A 21,082-nucleotide genomic window follows, 5' to 3' on the forward strand; every position below is an offset into this window, starting at 1 on the left:
TGGAAATGACAAATCCAAATCAGTTTTGATCTGTGCATGTTTTAAATAAAGCTTCACCTCAGACAGAAGTAGCAATTTGAAAGATGAGCTCATTGGAAATGAACTGGCATCATTTTCACATGGAGTTGATGGGCTGATTAAAGTCTCCTTCTGGGCTATGAAAACTTGCCCCAGGATCTTTGACCCCCACACCCCGCTGCCTCACAGCATCAGGGACTGGGTTCAATTCCAGCCTTGGATCACTGTCTGTGTGGAATTTGCACATTCTCCCCGTGTCTGTGTGGGTTTCCTTCAGGCGCTCCGGTTTCCTCCCACACTCCTGGGATGTGTGGGTTAGGTGGATTGGCCATTAGTGTCAGGGGTAACAGGGTAAATACATGGGGTTACGGGGATAAGGTTTTGGGTGGGATTGCTGTCGATTCAGGCTCAATGGGCTGAATGGTCTCTTTCTGCACTGTAGGAATTCTTTAATCTTCATTCCTTCATCCAAGTCATTAATAACCATCATGAAAAGTTTGTACATCGCTTGTCACATTTAAACAATCAAAGAATGTTCCCTTTCTGCCTCCCTCACATACAAAAAATCCCAGAGATCATAAACTAGGTGAATTAATTTCATTCTGCAAACTCTTGATATACACTCCTGTTCCACCAGGTTTCCTCTGAGGTTTGGGATACAGTCTCATGAATTATAAGCAAAAGATTAAAGATTATTACCAGTGGCCCATTACTGAACTTACATATTAAAGATTATACAAGATTTATTTCAATGATAACAGCTTGTTGTAAATGCCTTTAGAGAGAGGCCCAATGCAAACAACTTAACCATCGAGACATTTATTTTAAAGGAACAATTGGTTGTCAAGGTGACACTATAACGATCAAATCAAAATAACCAAATTTACTGAATGATCCCCAGGTGAAGGATTTACCAACAAGATTCGACATTTATGTAGCTTTTACTTGAGCATCAATCATAAAAACACAAACTGAACATAGATTAATAAGCAAATTATGGGGAAAGATTCACTGGCCTTATTTACTGATGGCGGGAATCCCAAACGCTCGCTGAAGAAGGTTTCCGGCAAAATTCGGGATCTGTGCCGGGCACTGGGGCCTGCAGCCACCCATCAGGTTCCAACTCCCAGCAGTTACCAGCCCAATAGGGTAATTCTGTTCATTGTAACATTATTAGGGGGCTGGATGTGCCTTTAAGCACCAGGCAGACCAGCCAAACCTCACACATAATTTGGTGTTACTCTTCTAAGTGAAGCTCTGGCCCCGTGGACACCAAGAGGAGGAAAGGAGGTAAATGGCCTGTTTAATCCCCTCTTTATGTTGTACGGAGGGACTGAGCATCTTAACTGGGGAAGGTGATATTGAGCTGTAGAGAAGGAGCTGCTCTGAGGTGGCTGACACTCCCCCCGCCCCCTCCTCCGCTCCTACCCCTCCTCCGCAGACAGGGTGATGATCAGTTTAATGGTGCGTTGAAACAATCCTGACTATCTCCCACCATGATGTGGAGATGCCGGCGTTGGACTGGGGTGGGGCACAGTAAGAAGTCTCACAACACCAGGTTAAAGTCCAACAGGTTTATTTGTTAGGACGAGCTTTTGGAGTGCCATCCCTTCATCAGGTGAGTGATGAGCAGCGCTCCGAAAGCTGATGGTACCAAATAAACCTGTTGGGCTTTAACCTGGTGTTATGGGACTTCTTACTATCTCCCACCCTGTCACCCTTAGGCACCTGACTGTTTAAAATTTACATTCCTCTTTGTGTCCTGTAATAGCTCTGAAGGTGACCTATGAACCAGACCCATTCTGACCCTGCAAACCTCCACAGCAACCCACTCACAGTCTGACCCCACCCTGGCTCTGTTTAAAACTCCTAGCAGCCTTCTTTCAGCTGCTCTTAGTCTCAGGATATGTCAGTGCGCCATACGCCTACCCGCCCAGCCTCCATGAACCCAGGTTGTTGGCACAACTCAGGAACTGCCTTCATTGGCATTCCCACAGCAGGTCAGGGAGTGGAATGACCAAGGTTAGTGTAGCTACAGCCATAGCTGTTAGAGAGGTGCCGGCACATACACTCGACATTGCATTGTTCATTCTTTATAGAACACCCCATTAGGACAGCAACCCCCTGCCCTTGTCCTACAGTTGCCCCCTCCTCCTGTCCCACACTGCCCCCTGTCCCACACTGCCCCCTGTCCCTCGCTGCCCCCTATCCCTCGCTGCCCCCTGTCCCACACTGCCCCCTGTCCCTCGCTGCCCCCCTGTCCCTCGCTGCCCCCTGTCCCACACTGCCCCCTGTCCCACACTGCCCCCTGTCCCACACTGCCCCCTGTCCCACACTGCCCCCTGTCCCTCGCTGCCCCCTGTCCCTCGCTGCCCCCTGTCCCTCGCTGCCCCCTGTCCCTCACTGCCCCCTGTCCCTCGCTGCCCCCTGTCCCTCGCTGCCCCCTGTCCCTCACTGCCCCCTGTCCCTCGCTGCCCCCTGTCCCTCGCTGCCCCCTGTCCCACACTGCCCCCCTGTCCCTCGCTGCCCCCTGTCCCTCGCTGCCCCCTGTCCCACACTGCCCCCTGTCCCTCGCTGCCCCCCTGTCCCACACTGCCCCCTGTCCCACACTGCCCCCTGTCCCACACTGCCCCCTGTCCCTCGCTGCCCCCTGTCCCACACTGCCCCCTGTCCCTCGCTGCCCCCTGTCCCACACTGCCCCCTGTCCCTCACTGCCCCCTGTCCCACACTGCCCCCTGTCCCTCGCTGCCCCCTGTCCCACACTGCCCCCTGTCCCACACTGCCCCCTGTCCCTCGCTGCCCCCTGTCCCACACTGCCCCCTGTCCCTCGCTGCCCCCTGTCCCACACTGCCCCCTGTCCCACACTGCCCCCTGTCCCACACTGCCCCCTGTCCCTCGCTGCCCCCTGTCCCACACTGCCCCCTGTCCCACACTGCCCCCTGTCCCACACTGCCCCCTGTCCCTCGCTGCCCCCTGTCCCACACTGCCCCCTGTCCCACACTGCCCCCTGTCCCTCGCTGCCCCCTGTCCCACACTGCCCCCTGTCCCACACTGCCCCCTGTCCCTCGCTGCCCCCTGTCCCTCACTGCCCCCTGTCCACACTGCCCCCTGTCCCTCGCTGCCCCCTGTCCCACACTGCCCCCTGTCCCTCGCTGCCCCCTGTCCCTCACTGCCCCCTGTCCCTCACTGCCCCCTGTCCCACACTGCCCCCTGTCCCTCGCTGCCCCCTGTCCCTCACTGCCCCCTGTCCCACACTGCCCCCTGTCCCTCGCTGCCCCCTGTCCCTCACTGCCCCCTGTCCCTCGCTGCCCCCTGTCCCTCACTGCCCCCCTGTCCCTCGCTGCCCCCTGTCCCACACTGCCCCCTGTCCCTCGCTGCCCCCTGTCCCTCACTGCCCCCCTGTCCCTCGCTGCCCCCTGTCCCACACTGCCCCCCGTCCCTCGCTGCCCCCTGTCCCTCGCTGCCCCCTGTCCCACACTGCCCCCTGTCCCACACTGCCCCCTGTCCCTCGCTGCCCCCTGTCCCTCACTGCCCCCCTGTCCCTCGCTGCCCCCTGTCCCACACTGCCCCCTGTCCCACACTGCCCCCTGTCCCTCACTGCCCCCCTGTCCCTCGCTGCCCCCTGTCCCACACTGCCCCCTGTCCCTCACTGCCCCCTGTCCCACACTGCCCCCTGTCCCTCGCTGCCCCCTGTCCCACACTGCCCCCTGTCCCACACTGCCCCCCGTCCCTCGCTGCCCCCTGTCCCACACTGCCCCCTGTCCCACACTGCCCCCCGTCCCTCGCTGCCCCCTGTCCCACACTGCCCCCTGTCCCTCACTGCCCCCTATCCCACACTGTCCCCTGTCCCACACTGCCCCCTGTCCCTCACTGCCCCCTGTCCCACACTGCCCCCTGTCCCTCGCTGCCCCCTGTCCCTCACTGCCCCCCGTCCCTCGCTGCCCCCTGTCCCTCACTGCCCCCTGTCCCACACTGCCCCCTGTCCCTCGCTGCCCCCTGTCCCACACTGCCCCCTGTCCCTCGCTGCCCCCTGTCCCACACTGCCCCCTGTCCCTCGCTGCCCCCTGTCCCTCGCTGCCCCCTGTCCCTCACTGCCCCCTGTCCCACACTGCCCCCTGTCCCACACTGCCCCCTGTCCCTCACTGCCCCCTGTCCCTCGCTGCCCCCTGTCCCTCACTGCCCCCTGTCCCACACTGCCCCCTGTCCCTCACTGCCCCCCTGTCCCTCGCTGCCCCCTGTCCCACACTGCCCCCTGTCCCTCACTGCCCCCTGTCCCACACTGCCCCCTGTCCCTCGCTGCCCCCTGTCCCACACTGCCCCCTGTCCCACACTGCCCCCCGTCCCTCGCTGCCCCCTGTCCCACACTGCCCCCTGTCCCACACTGCCCCCCGTCCCTCGCTGCCCCCTGTCCCACACTGCCCCCTGTCCCTCACTGCCCCCTATCCCACACTGTCCCCTGTCCCACACTGCCCCCTGTCCCTCACTGCCCCCTGTCCCACACTGCCCCCTGTCCCTCGCTGCCCCCTGTCCCTCACTGCCCCCCGTCCCTCGCTGCCCCCTGTCCCTCGCTGCCCCCTGTCCCACACTGCCCCCTGTCCCTCGCTGCCCCCTGTCCCACACTGCCCCCTGTCCCTCGCTGCCCCCTGTCCCTCGCTGCCCCCTGTCCCTCACTGCCCCCTGTCCCACACTGCCCCCTGTCCCACACTGCCCCCTGTCCCTCACTGCCCCCTGTCCCTCGCTGCCCCCTGTCCCTCACTGCCCCCTGTCCCTCGCTGCCCCCCTGTCCCTCACTGCCCCCTGTCCCTCACTGCCCCCTGTCCCACACTGCCCCCTGTCCCTCACTGCCCCCTGTCCCTCACTGCCCCCTGTCCCACACTGCCCCCTGTCCCACACTGCCCCCTGTCCCTCGCTGCCCCCTTTCCCTCGCTGCCCCCTGTCCCTCGCTGCCCCCTGTCCCTCACTGCCCCCTGTCCCTCGCTGCCCCCTGTCCCTCACTGCCCCCTGTCCCTCGCTGCCCCCTGTCCCTCACTGCCCCCTGTCCCTCACTGCCCCCTGTCCCACACTCCCCCCTGTCCCACACTGCCCCCTGTCCCTCACTGCCCCCTGTCCCACACTGCCCCCTGTCCCACACTGCCCCCTGTCCCTCACTGCCCCCTGTCCCTCACTGCCCCCTGTCCCACACTGCCCCCTGTCCCACACTGCCCCCTGTCCCTCGCTGCCCCCTTTCCCTCGCTGCCCCCTGTCCCTCGCTGCCCCCTGTCCCTCACTGCCCCCTGTCCCTCACTGCCCCCTGTCCCTCGCTGCCCCCCGTCCCTCACTGCCCCCTGTCCCTCGCTGCTGCCTCTGCTCAGTGGTCTCAGTGCGTTGTGACTCGATCAGACAGTGTAGCCCAGGTTCCTCTGTCCAAAATCCTTCATCCGTGGCACCACCTCAGCTTCAGGAGGAGATACCAGCCTGCACAGATTTAACATCTGGAACACACAAACAGCTGGCACTGCTCAGCCAAGTGGCTGCAGGCCAGCCTCATCGCTAAACATGGAATCATAGGGACTGGGAGCAGGAGTAGGTCATTTGGCCCCTCAAGCCTGCTCCGCATTTCATTTCGATCATCAAATTCAACATCCTGATTCTCCTTTTGTCCCATATCCCCTTAGCACCATTAGCTACATCTAATTTCTTCTTGAAATCACATTCCGAGGTTGTGAATTTCACACATTCCCCACCCTCTGGGTGAAGAAAGTTCCCTCACCTCAGTCCTGAAAGGTTTATCCCTTATCCTCAAACTCTGACCCCTCGTTCTGGACTCCCCCACAATTGGAAACATTCCTTCTGAATCTACCCTCTCTAACCCTGTGTGAATTTTATAAGTTTCTATCAGATCCCCTCTCTCTCTTCTAAACTCCAGTGAATATAATCGTAACTGACTTAGTCTCCCCTCATATGACAGACCTGCCATCCCAGGAATCAGGCTGGTAAACCTTCGCTGTGCTCCCTCTATAGCAAGGACATCCTTCCTCAGATAAGGATACCAGAACTCCACACAATACTCCAGGTTTGGCCTCAGCAATTCCCTGTAAAATTGCAGTGAAACATCCCTATCCCTATCCCTGTTCTCAAACCTCTCGCTATAAAATCCAACATACCATTTGCCTTCTTTACTGCTTGATGTACTTTCACTGACTGATGCACGAGGACACCAAGTTCTCACTGAGTATACGCCTCTCTCAATTTACACCCATTCCAGTAATAATCTGCCTTCCAATCATTGTTACCGAGGTGGATAACCTCACATTTATCCACATTAAACAGCATATGCCATGCAGATGTCCACACACTCAGCCTTTCCAAACCATACATGTGGTGTATATGGATTTCAGTGAAGCATTCGATAAGGTTCCCCACAGTATTGTAGAAGATACGGAGGCATGGGGTTGAGGGTGATTTAGCAGTTTGGATCAGAGATTGGGTGGCTGTAAGAAGACAGAGGTTGATGGGAAATGTCCATCCTGGAGTTCAGTTACTAGTGGTGTACCTCAGGGATCTGTTTTGGGGCCACTGCTGTTTGTCATTTTTATAAATGACCTAGATGAAGGTGTAGAAGGATGGATTAGTAAATTTGTGGATGACACTGAAGTTGGTGGAGTTGTGGACAGTGTGGGAGGATGTTACAGTTTGCAGAGGGACATAGATAAGCTGCAGAGCTGGGCTGAGAGGTGGCAAATGGAGTTTAATACGGAAAAGTGTGAAGTGATTCACTTTGGTAAGAGTAACAGGAGTACAGAATATAGGGCTAATGGAAGGACTCTTGGTAGTGTTGACGAGCAGGAAGATCTCAGTGTACATGTGCATAGATCCCTGAAAGTTGGCACCCAGGTTGATAAGGTTGTTAAGAAGGCGTACGGTGTGTTAGCTTTTATTGGTAGAGGGATTGAATTTCGGAGCCGTGAGGTCATGTTACAACTGTACAAAACTCTGGTGCAGCCACACTTGGAGTATTGCATACTGTTCTGGTCGCCGCATTATAAGAAAGATGTGGAGGCATTGGAAAGGGTGCAGAGGAGGTTTACCAGGATGTTGCCTGGTATGGTGGGAAGGTCTTATGAGGAAAGACTGAGGGACCTGAGGCTGTTTTCATCAGAGAGAAGAAGGTTACGAGGTGACCTGATTGAGGCATACAAGATGATCAGAGGGTTAGACAGGATGGGCAGTGAGAGCCTTTTACCTCAGATGGTGATGGCTAACACGAGGGGACATATATTTAAATTAAGGGGTGGGAATTATAGGACGGATGTCAGAGGTAGGTTCTTTACTCAGAGGGTAGTAAGGGCGTGGAATGTCCTTCCTGCAGCAGTTGTGGACTCGCCAACTTTAAGGGCATTCAAATGGTCATTTGTTAAACATATGGATGCTATTGGAATAGTTTAGGTTAGATGAGCTTTAGTTTGGTTTCACAGGCACAACATCGAGGGCCGAAGGGCCTGTACTGCGCTGTAATGTTCTATGTTCTATGATTTAATGTTTTGCATAACTTCGATAAGACACCCCAACTTCTGTATTCAGTGTTCTGACCAATGAAACCAAGCATGCTGAATGCCTTCTTCACCACTCTGTCCACCGTGACTCCAATTTCAAGGAGCTATGAACCTGTACCCCTAGATCTCTTTGTTCTGTAACTCTCCCCAACACCCCAACAATGCTGGATAACTTTCTTCACTGTCCACTATACCACCAATCTTGGTGTCATCTGCAAACTTACTAACCATGTCCCCCTATATTCTCATCCAAATCATTAATATAAATGATAAATAACAGTGAACCCAGCACCGATCCCTGAGGCACACCGCTGGTCACAGGCCTCCAGTTTGAAAAACAACTCTCTACAACCCCCCCTCTGGCTTCTGTTGTCATGATGTGGCGATGCCAACATTGGACTGGGGTAATCACAGTAACAAGTCTCACAAAACCAGATTAAAGTCCAACCCTTATTCTGTTGTCATGCCGATTTTGTATCCAATTGGCTCCCTCACCCTAGATCCCATGCGATTTTTTTTTAACCTTATGCAACAACCTACCACGTGGTACCTTGTCAAAGTCCATGTAGACAAGCTCGATTGCTCTGCTCTCATCTACTTTCTTGCTTACCCTTTCAAAAAACTCACTCGAATTTGAGAGACATGATTTTCCACTCACAAAATCATGCTGACTGTCCCTAATTAACCCTTGCCTCTTTAAATGCCTGTAGATCCTGTCTCTCAAAATATCTTTCATAGAATCCCTACAGTACAGAGAGAGGCCATTCAGTCCATCGAGTCTGCACCAACCACAATCCCACCCAGGATCTACTGCCATATCCCTACATATTTATCCACCAATCCCTCTAACTACACATCCTAACCTAAGGGGCAATTGTTAGCATGGCCAATCAACCTAACCCACACATTGGGCCCATCAAGTCTGCACCAACCACAATCCCACACTTGTTGGACTTCAACCTGGTGTTGTGAGACCTCTTACTGTTCTTGACAGAAGCCAGAGGGTGGCTGTAGAGAGTTGTTTTTCAAACTGGAGGTCCGTGACCAGCGGTGTACCTCAGGGATCAGTGCTGTGTCCACTGTTATTTATCATTTATATTAATGATTTAAATAAGAATATAGGGGGCATGGTTAGTAAGTTTGCAGATAACACCAAAATTGGTGTCATAGTGGACAGTGAAGAAAGTTATCTCCAGTTGCAATGGGATCTTGATCAATTGGGCCAGTGAACTGACAAATGGCAGATAGAGTTTAATTTAGATAAGTGCGAGGTGATGTATTTTGGTAGATTGAACCAGGGCAGGACTTACTCAGTTAATGGTAGGGCACTGCGGAGAGTTACAGAACAAAGAGATCTAGGGGTACATGTTCATAGCTCACAGGTGTCACAGGTGGACAGAGTGGTGAAGAAGTCATTCGGCATGTTTGGTTTCATTGGTCAGGATATTGGATACAGGAGTTGGGATGTCTTGTTGAAGTTGTACAAGACTTCAATAAGTCCACAGATGGAATACTGTGTACAGTCCTGGTCACCATATTATAGAAAGGATATTATTAAACTAGAAAGGGAGCAGAAAAGATTTACTCAGATGCTACCGGGACTTAATGATTTGGATTATAAGGAGAGACTGAGACTTTTTCCTCTGGAGCGTAGGAGGCTGAGGGGCGATCTTATAGAGGCCTGTAAAATAATGAGGGGCACAGATCAGCCACATAGTCAATATCTTTTCCCAAAGATAGGGGAGTCTAAAACTAGGGGGCACAGGTACAAGGTGAGAGGGGAGAGATACAAAAGTGTCCAAAGGGGCAATTTTTTCACACAGAGGGTGGTGAGTGTCTGAAACAAGCTGCCAGAGGCAGTAGTAAATGTGGGTACAATTTTGTCTTTTAAAAGGCATTTAGACAGTTACATGGGTAAGATGTGTATAAAGGGATATGAGCCAAATGCGGGCAATTGGGATTAGTTTAGGGGTTTAAAAAAAAGGGCAGCATGGACAGGTTGGGCCGAAGGGCCTGGGTCCATGCTGTAAACCTCTATGTCTCTACTGTCCTGCCTATTTATGTGTCATCTGTAAATTTGCCTATAGAGCCTTCGATTCCTGTACCCAGGGCGTTAATATAGATTGTAGACAGCTGGGGCCCATGGACCGAACGCTGTGGCATCCCACGAGTTACATCTTGCCTTCCAGAAAAAAATCCATTGCTTCCCTCTCTTTTTGAATAAGGGCGCTTTTCCATTCCACTGGAACTTTTCCTATGTCCAAGGGATTTTGGAATATTACAACCAATGGGTCCACTATCTCTGCTGCCAGTTCCTTTAATATCTTATTAATACCTTATTAAGGGTGTTGGGGGGGGCACAGCGATTAGCACAGTGCTTAGCACTGCTGCCTCACAGCACCAGGGACCCGGGTTCGATTCCCAGCTTGCATCACTGTCTGTGTGGAGACTGCACATTCTCCCCGTGTCTACGTGGGTTTCCTCCGGGTGCTCCGGTTTCCTCCCACAGACCAAAGATGTGCGGGTTAGATGAATTGGCCATGCTAAATTCTCCCTCATGTACAAGAACAGGCCCCAGAGTGTGGTGACTAGGTGATTTTCATTGCAGTGTTAATGTAAGCCTACTTGTGGCTCATAAATAACAAATAAAATAAAGAATATCCTTGGATATAGGCCATCATCCAAGTGAGTGATATGTTACTATGGAGGTGCCAAGGCCCTACCTCCTTCAGGCATCCCTTTCAAGCCCTATCCATTACCAGTGCCTGGCACCCTTGCAGTGACAGGATGGCACCTCGGGGGCAGTGCCAGGGCTGCTCAGTCATGACCCTGGTTACCCAGGAGCCTGCATGCCCCCTGGACAATACCAGTTGTGATTCCCATTAGCTTCCTATTGTGCCGGCGGGTTGGTAAACATCAGGAGCAAGGCAAATCTGGCTAAAACCTGGCATTGCATATTTAAATACAGAATTAAATATGCTAATCATTACACCACTGTGGTGGGAGGGGGTTGGGGTGGGGGGGGGGGGGAATGGGCAGATTCCCAATAGGGATTCTCTCTGGCACATGTCACTTTTGATCCATCTCAAGCAATTCTCCAACTATAACCTCTTGCCGGGGTGTGCGGGGCTGGAGAATTACGCAGAAAGTTTTACAGTCCAGAAAGAGGCCCTTCAGGTACTTCCAGCAGCCATCAAACACCTATCTATTCTAATCCAATTTTCCAGCAACTGGCCTGTAGCCTTGTGTGCTTTGATGTTTCAGGTGCCATCTAAATGCTTGTTAAATGTTGTGAGGGTTCCCACCTCTATCACCTTTCAAGCAGCGAGTTCCAGGTTTCCACCATCTCTGAGTAAAAATGATTTTCCTCAAAACACCTTTAAATATCCTGCCCCTTAAATCTATGCCTCCCGGTTGTTGCCTCTCTAATAAGGGAAGTGTTTCTTCCTGTATACTCTATCTGCATCCCTTATAATTTTGTACGCCTCTACCAGTTCTCCCCCTCATCCTCCCTGCTCTAAGGAAAACACCCCCAGCCTTTCCAGTTTCTCTTCGTAACTGAAACACTCCAGCCCAGGCAGCGTTCCAGTAAATCTTGTCTGTATCCACTCGAGTGCAATCACATCATTTCTATAGTGTGGTGACAAGAGCTACACAGGTACTCTATCTGTGGCCTAATGAACATTTTATACAACTCCATCATAATCTCTGTGATTAGACAGCAAATCAGAGGTGCATGTCTTAAAGGAACATCTGTGATTGTGGGTGACTTTAATCTGCAGATAGATTGGGAGAGTCAGATTAGTCACAGTGCAATAGAGGAGGAAATTCTGGAGCAATACATTGAGGAACAATTAAGAGGACAGACCGTATTGGTTGTGCAATAAGAAAGGATTAGTTGACAATCTAGTTGTGAGAGAACCCTTGGGGATGAGCGGTCATGGTAGAATTCTTTGTCAAGGTGGATAGGGATATGATGGACTGGGAAACGTTACTGAAAGGAAAGACAGTGGACAGCCAATGGCAGGCATTTAAAGAATGATTTGGTGAATTCTGGGGGAGAGGGTGTGGTTCTCCCAAAAAAGGTTCTAAGTGCTGAATTCGCAGGAAAACTGATGGATTGCTTTCTCAGTACAACTTCACACTCGAATCTCCCACACTCTCTGCAATGCAACAGTCACAATCATGAATATAATTAAAAGCTCGAGAGGTGGAACCAGAATCTGTCACCCCCGAGCCCCTGTGCATGTCCAGTGGCCCCTATCTGTCCCCTACCAATGGCCCCTACCAATCGTTGGCCAGCCTCGGACCCTGGCAGCGCTGCGTCCCCCCCAAAACTCTACACGGCCCAAACGTGGCCCCCACGAGCATTCCTGTGCCAGCCTAAACCTCCCTCTCAAACCCCCCCACCCTGGAGCATCCCGATCTCCAGCCCTCTCCCCTGCCCAGTAGAGGCGATTCTACCACCCCCCCCATGGGAGGCAGAACACCCAGGCTGACCACTGTCTCAGCCCACCCCAATCGCTTGCGTCCCTCCAATCCCAACTAGAGTGGGACCCTCCATCGATCAACTCCCTAGGCCCCGCCCCCTAGGCCCTGCCTCCTTGGCACTGCCTGATGACCAATGGGCAGTGCCAAGGTGTCCCTGGGTGTGGCATTTGCTCCTTGGGCAGTGCCGAGGGAGCAGGTTGGCACAGCCAGGGTGCCCATGACCACCCTCTGCGGTTCCCGATTGCCTCCTTCACTCCAGCGGGGTCATCCCATTAGTTCCTCAACCATGGAAAGATAATCTGAATCCCACCAGAGTGAAATTGTACTGGTGGGTGGGAGATGGAGATGGGAGTCTCTGGGCTCGCTAATCACATTAAAATAACATGAAAATCACATTTAAATCATTTAGCCGCTGGTTTCCAGCATAGGCCCAACCACACCGGATATCCAGTGCTCGGAGATGGGTGCACGGCAGAAAAGCCACACCTGGTTTTCCTGTCCCGCTGAGCTAAAAAATTAGTGCAGCGGGACAGGAAAATCACCCCCAGGAGCTGTTTGTTCCTGTTTTCAGCAAAATTGGGAAGGGAATTGTGGCCAAACCATGGCTTACGTGGGAAATTGGAAATAGTATCGGATTCAAGGAAGAAGCATACAAATTGGCAAGAAAAGGCAATCGGCCTGAGGATTGGGAGGAGTTTAAAATTCAGCAAAGGAGGACCAAGGGACTGATTAAGGAGGGAAAAATAGAGTATGAAAATCAGCAGGGAACTTAAAAACTGACAAAGATTTGTAAAGTGAAAAAGATTGACAAAAACAAATGTAGGCCCATTTCAGCCAGAAACAGGAGAATTTAGAATGGGGAATAAAGAAATGCTGGGGAATTAAATTTGTGCTTTGCTTCAGTCTTCACAAGGGAAGAACGAATAATGTTCCAGAAGTGCTGAGAGAAACAAGTTTTAGTGAGGAGCTGAAGGAAATCAGCATTAGGAGAGAAATGGTTTTGGGGAAATTGATGGGATTGAAGGTGGATAAATCTCCAGGTCCGGATAATCTTCATCCCAGAGTTCTTACGGAAGCGGCCCTGGAAATAGTAGATCCATTGGTGGTTATTTTCCAAAATTCCTTGGTCTCTGGAGTAGTTCCTGCAGATTGGAGGGTAGCTAATATAAGCCCATTATTTAAAAAGAGAGATAGAGAGAAAACAGGGAACTTATAGACCAGTGAGCCTAACATTGGCACAGGGGAAGTTGCTCGAGTCCATTATCAAAGATTTCAGAACTCGGCATTTGGAAAGCAGTGGGATAATCAGACAAAGTCAGCAAGGATTTACAAATCATGCTTGATGAATCTATTGGAATTTGGGGATGTACTGAGTTGACAGCGGAGAACTAGTGGATGTGGTTTATTTAGACTTTCAGAAGCTTTCGACAAGGTCTCACATAACAGACTACTATATAAAGTTAAAGCACCTGGGATTGCGGGTAATGTTTTGAGATGGATGGAGAGCTGGTTAGCAGACAGGAAGCAAAAATAAGTGGGTCTTTTTCTGATTGCCAGTCAATGACCAGTGAGGTTCTGCAGGGATCTGTACCAGGACCCCAACTGTTCACATTATATATTCATGAGTTGGAAGAGGGCAGTGAGTGTGTTATCTCCAAATTTGCAGATGATACAAAATTGGGTGGGAGGGTGAGCTGTGAGGAGGATGCAGAGATGCTTCAGTGTGACTTGGACAGGCTGAGTGTGTGGGCATCTGCATGGCAGATGCAGTATAATGTGGATAAATGTGAGGTTATCCATTTTGGTGGCAATAACAGGAAGACAGATAACTATTTGAATGGGTGTAAATTGAGAGAGGTGGATACTCAGTGAAGCTTTGGTATCCTTATGCATCAGTACGCGATGCATGTGTAGTGATGCACAAGTATCAGTGCATCATGGCAGAGTAGGCTCAAAGGGCTGAATGGCCTACGCCTGCTTCCAGTTTCTATGTTTCCCTCCTCTTAGATTCTAAGCCCCAGTTAATAAAGACAAGTATCCCAGATACCTTTGAACTACCTTATCTACCTGTCCTGCTGCCTGTGGGTACCTCAAAGTCCCTCTGATCCTCTGGACTTCCTTGCACCCTACAGTTCTGCATTAACACTTTGTGCTGCCCATCTGTAGGATGGACAGTGTGAACCATCTTTATTAGATTGGAAATGAGCGTTAAATGTTTTCAGCATAACCTTTGCAATTTGTGCATTTATACGCGAATGGATTTTACATGAGCTCAGATGCACAGAAGTTCAAGGTTAAACTGGTAACTGACAGTGATTGAATGGCTTAATAATCTCTCACACACTTAGCATGGGCACTTGTGCTGAGGCATACACTCATCAACAGTCACCTCAGTGTTTCGGTAGAGCATTTGAGCATTTAAACACCCCTGGGCATCCAGTGAGTAATTCTGGCTTTGGTTGAGGAATCAATCCCCCATTCATACCATTGATCCTGTAAGAAAAATCACTTCTAACTTACAGCCAATTTTAACCCAGTTTTAAGGAACCAATAAGGTAGACAAATCCTGACAGGATATACCCAAGGATACTGAGAGAGACAAGGCAGGGAATTGCTGGGGCATTGAGAAATCTTTGTATTCTCACTGTGGCCACAGGGGAGGTCCCAGAGGATTGGAGATTAGCCAATGTTGTTCCTTAGTTTAAGAAGGGTAACAAGAATAATCCAGGTAATTACAGGCCGGTGAACCTTACATCAGCGGTAGGGAAATTATTGTAAAGGATTCTTCAAGACAGGATTTACTCCCACTTGGAAATAAGTGGATGTGTTAGTGAGAGGCAACATGGTGTTGTTAAGGGGAAGTCACGTCTCACTAACTTGATCGAGTTTTTCAGGTAAAACAGTAGAGGGTAGAGCAGTAGATGGTGTCTACATGGATTTCAGTAAGGCCTTTGACAAGCTCTCTCAGATGGGCAGACTGGGGCAGAAGGTGAAGTCACATTGGATCAGAGGTGAGCTGGCAAGATGGACACAAAACTGGCTCGGTCAAAGAAAATAGAGAGTAACAGTGGAAGGGTGTGTTTGTGAATGGAGGGCTGTGATAAGTTATGTTCCTCAGGGATCAGTGCTGGAACTTTTGCTGTTTGTAATATATATAAATGATTTGGGGGAAAATATGACTGGTTTGATTTGCAGATGACACAAAGGTTGGTGGATTTGTGGATAGCAATGAGGACCATCAGAGGATACAGCAGGATACAGATCAGTTGGAGACTTAGGCAAATCTGGACAAATGTGAGGTAATGCATTTTGGAAGGTCTGATAAAGATAGGAAATATACAGTAAATTTCAGAACCCTTAAGAGTATTGATAGGCAAAGACATCTGGGTGTATAGGTACACAGGGCACTGAAAGTGGCAACGTAGGTGGAGAAGGTAGCCTTGATGGCATACGGCATGCTTGCCTTCAACAGCCGGGGTATTGAGTTTAAAAATTGGCAAGTCATGTTGCAATTTTATAGAACCTTAGTTTGGCTGCACTTGGAATATAGTGTTCAATTCTGGTTGCCAAACTACTAGAAGGATGTGGAGGCTTTTGAGAGGGTACAGAAAAGATTTACCAGGATGTTGCTTGGTATGGAGGACATTAGTTATGAGGAGAGGTTGGAGAAACTTGGTTTGTTCTCACTGGAATGATAAGGTTGAGGGGAGACCTGATAGAAGTCGACAAGATTATGAGAGGCATGGACAGAGTGGATAGTCAGAAGCTTTTTCCCAGGGTGGAAGAGTCAATTACTAGGGGGCACAGGTTTAAGGTGTGAGGGGTAAGGTTTAAAGGAAATGTACGAGGCAAGATTTTTATACAGAGGGTGTGGGTGACTAGAGCCCACTGGAAGCAGATATGGTAGTGACTTTTAAGGGACGTCTTGACAAATACATGAACAGGATGGGAATAGAGGGATATGGTCCCCAGAACGATAGGGGGTTTTAGTTCAGACGGGCAGCATGGTCGGTGCAGGCTTGGAGGGACGAAGGGCCTGTTCCTGTGCTGAAATTTTCTTTGTTCTTTGTCCAATTGTGTCTGAAATCCGAGGACTGCATATAAATTAAGTAAACTCAAAGAGGACAAACTCCTTTGTCCAGGTGGATTGCATCTAAGTTCTTTAGAAGAGTTTAGAGAAGAGGCCTTACTGCGCATATTTAATAATTTGTCTCAAAAAGATCTAGCCCCAGAAGATTGGTGAACAGAGAAATAATTCCTATATTTAAGAAGGGGGACAGAACAATTCCAAGCAATGATAGACCAGTCAGCGTAACACCAACAGCAGGAAACATCATAGAATTTTTATTGAAAGACAGAAGTGAAGAACATTTAGAAATGCAAAATTTAATCATAAATAGCTTAAAAACTTGCTTGAACAAATTTATTGACTATTTTGTGGAGGCAGAAGAGAGTGTAAACAACGGTAATGCAAACGTGGAGTTTCAAAAGGTCAGGTGCCCCATAAGAGACTGAAAAGTAAATTCAAGAAATGTGGAGTCGGGGACAAGAAACAGAGAAAAGAAAATACCGTGGACGCTGGAACTCTGAAATTGAAACAAAAGGTGCTGGAAATACTCAGCAAGTCAAGCAGCGTCTGTGGAGAGAAACAGTTAAAATTTTAGATCAATGATCTTCCGTCAGATCTGAGGAAAGGTAGAAATGTGATAGGTTTTAAACGAGTGACTGAATATGTGATAGGGTGGAGAGCAGGAGAGATTAAATAATAAAAGATTTCATGATACCAAAGCCAATGAGAGATTGGTAATTGGTATAGAAGAGGAATAAATATTCTGGCTGGATGAGGTATGAAATAGAAAACCACACAAAGGGATAATGAAACAACAAAAGAAAACATAAAACAAGATGGAGGCAGAGGTTATGATCTAAAGTTGATGAACTCATTACTAATCGGGCAGCACAATGGTTTGCACTGCTGCCTCACAGTGACAAGGATCTGGGCTCAATTCCAGCCACAGTCTGTGTGGAGGCTGCATGTTCTACTCGTGTCTGTGTGGGTTTCTTCAGGGTCCTCCAGTTTCCTCCCACCATCCAAAGATGTACAGGGTAGATGGATTGGCCATGCTAAATGTGCGGGGTTGTGGAGAGGAGGGTCTGGGTGGACCTCTTTTGGAGAATCAGTGCAGATTTGGTGGGCCAAATGACCTGTTTCTGCATTGTAGAGATTCCTTGGTTCTGTGGAGTTCAGAAAGCTGCAGATTTGAAAAGTAAGCTTTGAGCTTCAACAGAGCAGGTCAAGGGCAGGGAGGTGAAAGTGGGAGCAAGATGGAGAATTGAAATGTCAAGCTACAGGAAGCTTGGGGTTGTGCTGGCACTGAAAGGTGTTGTTACACAAAGCAGTCCCCCAGTGTGAGGAGAGCACATGGTGAACGGCAAGTACAGTAAACGAAACAGGAGGAAGTAAACTGCGGTTTCACCAGGAAGGAGTGTTTGAGGCCTCAAACAGTCAGAGGTGAAAGGGCAAGTGTTCTACCTCAAGGAGCTGGGGAAGGATGGGATGTTTAGGGTGACTGACTGACCATAGTGTCACAGAAGGAATCATCCCTTCAAAACACTGAAATGAGGAGGATAGGGGACGATGTGTTTGGTAGAACTGTGGAAAATGATGGAGGATGATCGGTTTGATATGGAGGCTGGTGGGGTGGAAGGGAAGGGAACAGGGGCACTCTGAGAGGTAGCAGGAGGGCTGAGAGAAGAAATATGTGAAATGGATGCAGTGGACAGCCTGTGGAAGTGGGATTTTTGATTGAAGACAGAAGGATGACATATCAGAAAGTGCTGTGTGAAAGTTTGCATCATCAGAACCCGTGCAACAGAGATGGAAAACTGGAAGAATGGAACAGATTCCTTATAGGAAATGGGTGAGGAAGTGTAGTTGAGGTGTCTGTGGGAGCCTGTGGGTTCGGAGTGGATATTCTCTCAAAGCTATAATTACACACTTGATTCAGAGATGAAAGCATGGAATTCTATCTCACCACATGACTCACTTCTCCTTCTGATTGCTTTCAACATTTCCTACCAGTAAATGTAATAAAATGTAAAGCTCTTGGTGACCACAATCTAATATTGAAACCAAAATAATTAAACTGAACTGCATGGTCCATCATCACGCTTCACAAATTTTGAATGACTAATTTAAATTTGTACTTTGAAGAAGTTCAAGCCACAATATAAAAAGATGCATTTCCCAAGCACCTTTCACAAGAGCAAGACAGCACAAAGTGTTACACAGCTGATTAAACCTTTTGAATTGTTCTCACTGTTGTTTTGTAAGAACAGTAAGAAGTCTCACAACACCAGGGTAAAGTCCTACAGGTTTACTTGGTAGCACAACCACTAGCTTTCGGAGTGCTGCTCCTTCATCACGTAAGTGGGAGTTTCTGTTCACAAACTGTATTGTAAGAAAACAGAGCAACCAATTGGAAAGGGCAAGATTCCACAAAGAGCAAAAGGATAAATGACCAAAAAATGTGATTTTTTTTATGTTGGTTGAGGAAAATATGTAGCCAGGACACCAACAGACCTCCCTTTCTTTTCTTTGCATTGCTCCATGGGGTTTTTCATGTCCATTCGAGAAAGGAAGCTGAAGTTTAACATCATCTCTGAGGCAAGAGCTCCAGGTGACACTGCTGCACTCCCTCAGTGCTGTACCGGATCAGCCACCTGGATTTTACCTTCCAGAGTGTGGCCTGAATCCACAACCTTTGACTCAGGAATAAGAAGGCTCCCCCCCTTATCCAGCTAAAGGTCAAAACTGATTGGATCTGATACTTCAAGGAACCTTACTCCCCAATAAACAACATCAAGAACATCAAGAGGATAAAATTTCAATTATTAGCAGAATTTATTGATGAATTTAATATTTCAGGAATGCAGACAGGTTTGTGTTCTTTCTCCTCTCTGTCAAAATCGAGGGTCATGGTCCAAACTCCTCATTCTTTCCCCAAATGGCAAAATAATCCCTCAGTTTTCAGTTCTTTAACTCTGGTTTGATGCGACTCATATCAGTTTGTGATGATTTTCTGACTTCTCTTTCACCCTGATATTAATGAAAAGGGAACCATACCAAAGCTGCCATCTACGGGACAAAAGTAAAACCAGAAAATACCAGAAACATTCAGCAGGTCAGTCAGCATCTGTGGGGAGAGGAAGGTTGGATGACCTTCACTCCAATGAAACCTGGTCCAAAGTTGCTGTCAGACCAGGGAAGGTTTTCTGGCATTTTTTTTAAATTTCAGATCTCCAGGCATGACCGTGACAGGGAGATGGTCAATTTTACCAGAATGATAGGGAGGGGATAGCTTGATCTTGGGATTGGACACAGCTGGGCACAACATTGAGGGCCGAAGGGCCTGTACTGTGCTGTACTGTTCTATGGTTCTAATGATGTTGCTCCTACTGTAGGTAATGTGAGCAGGCAGTGCACTGATGAAGGTTGGACTGAGTTGCTACTCGCTTACTCTGACGCATGTGGAATTGACATCAGCAACATGGAGGCCGATGTGGAGGTCAGTCATTCTGTTCAAACTATTGTCTCCAATATTGACTTCATATCCTCCATACTAACCAGCATCATTCTACTTAGGCTGATTAAAATTAACTTTCCAGAACATCTCCTCTCCCTTCCTTAAACAGAAGAATGAATAATTACATCTGGATCGTACTGGACTGACCAGAAATATGTTTTGGATGACAGGACTAAATGTTGGCTCCCCGATGGTGATTCCATTTTATTAATGGCAGTTAGAACATAGAACATAGAACATGTTGAGTGAAACATGTCTTAAAGATGTGTGAGTTAGGTTGATTGGCCATGGTAAATTGACCTTAGTGTCAGGGAGATTAGCAGGGTAAATACGTGGAGTTACGGGATAAGGCCTGGGTGGGATTGTGGTCAGTGCAGACTCGATGGGCTGAATGGCCTCCTTCTGCACTGTAGGGATTCTATGATTCTATACAGCAGGGATACAGCCAGCAGCCAATTGGAAATCTCCTGATTAGCCCTACTATTCTCTCTCATATACTTACCAAACCTTTCCTTAACTGTATCCACACAATTAGTCCCTGTCAGTCCCTGTGTGAGATCTTCCGGCGCTGCTTCTGCTCCCGCTGATGGTGAACCCGTGCGATGGATTTCCTACGGAATGGTGTGGAATCAATGGGAAATCCCACTGATAGCGGCGGAGATCCTGCTGCCACGATCTCACTGCGGTGAGAAACCCAGCCCCTGTCGTGACCAGTTCCACATTCACACTAATCTCACGGTGAAGGAGCTCCTTTTAAATCGTGAGCATTTTATATTAACAACCTCCAGTTCTGCTCTTTATCACAATAGGGATCGATCACTCTGCACCTTCACTGGGCAGAATTTCCTGTTTTTAATTGGTGGGTAAAGCAGGGTGCGGTCGATCGGCTGCACTGCCAGAGTCTCGGACAATTTGTTGAGAAAGTGAGGAAAAGCTTGGCAGGTCCGACAGCATCACTCTGAGTAAACCCTCCCCACCAGCAATAGCACCAGGCAAAATAACTAAATAAAAGATTCCCTCTGACACAGGGGACCCTATTTTACCGTTTTGATTCTGGGTGGACTTGAAACTGGGAGTGTTTCCGATCCGATTTCTGCTGCCCCTGAACGCAGTCAGCGATTCCCAGTCACACTGCAGAAGCCTGTGGGCTGAGCTGGATGCGCCTCAATCCCTGTAGGTCTGATCGGTGCCTCCAACGGCGCGGGCACAGAAAAATAAACGGGAGAATAACGCTCCCCTGACACACTGCTCCTGGGTGGATAATGCCTCCCTCTGGCCCCCTCAGGCATTGCACCACCCCCACCATATTACTGACCCCCTTGTCCCCTGACCCCTCCACCACACAGACTGATCACGGGCCCCTACACCCTCTGCCCACTCCCCCACTGATCTCAGGTAGAGTGGCAGTGATCCCATCCCTTCCCCCTCACTGACCTCAGGCAGATAGGCAACGGA

At 49.4% G+C, this 21,082-nt stretch overlaps 1 protein-coding gene across 1 annotated transcript in view; it reads left to right on the forward strand.

Annotated features, from left to right (window-relative positions):
- Window positions 1-21,082, forward strand: part of LOC145358992 (vasoactive intestinal polypeptide receptor-like) — a 292,201-nt gene that overhangs the window by 229,283 nt on the left and 41,836 nt on the right. The window contains exon 8 of the mRNA XM_080213349.1: window positions 19,506-19,609. Within this exon, the coding sequence (XP_080069475.1) occupies window positions 19,506-19,609 (104 nt within the window). The remainder of the gene's footprint in view (window positions 1-19,505; window positions 19,610-21,082) is intronic.

Source organism: Carcharhinus amblyrhynchos, chromosome 27, assembly GCF_965287045.1.
Source record: "Carcharhinus amblyrhynchos chromosome 27, sCarAmb.v2.hapA, whole genome shotgun sequence".
NCBI classification, from domain to species: Eukaryota; Metazoa; Chordata; class Chondrichthyes; order Carcharhiniformes; family Carcharhinidae; genus Carcharhinus; species Carcharhinus amblyrhynchos.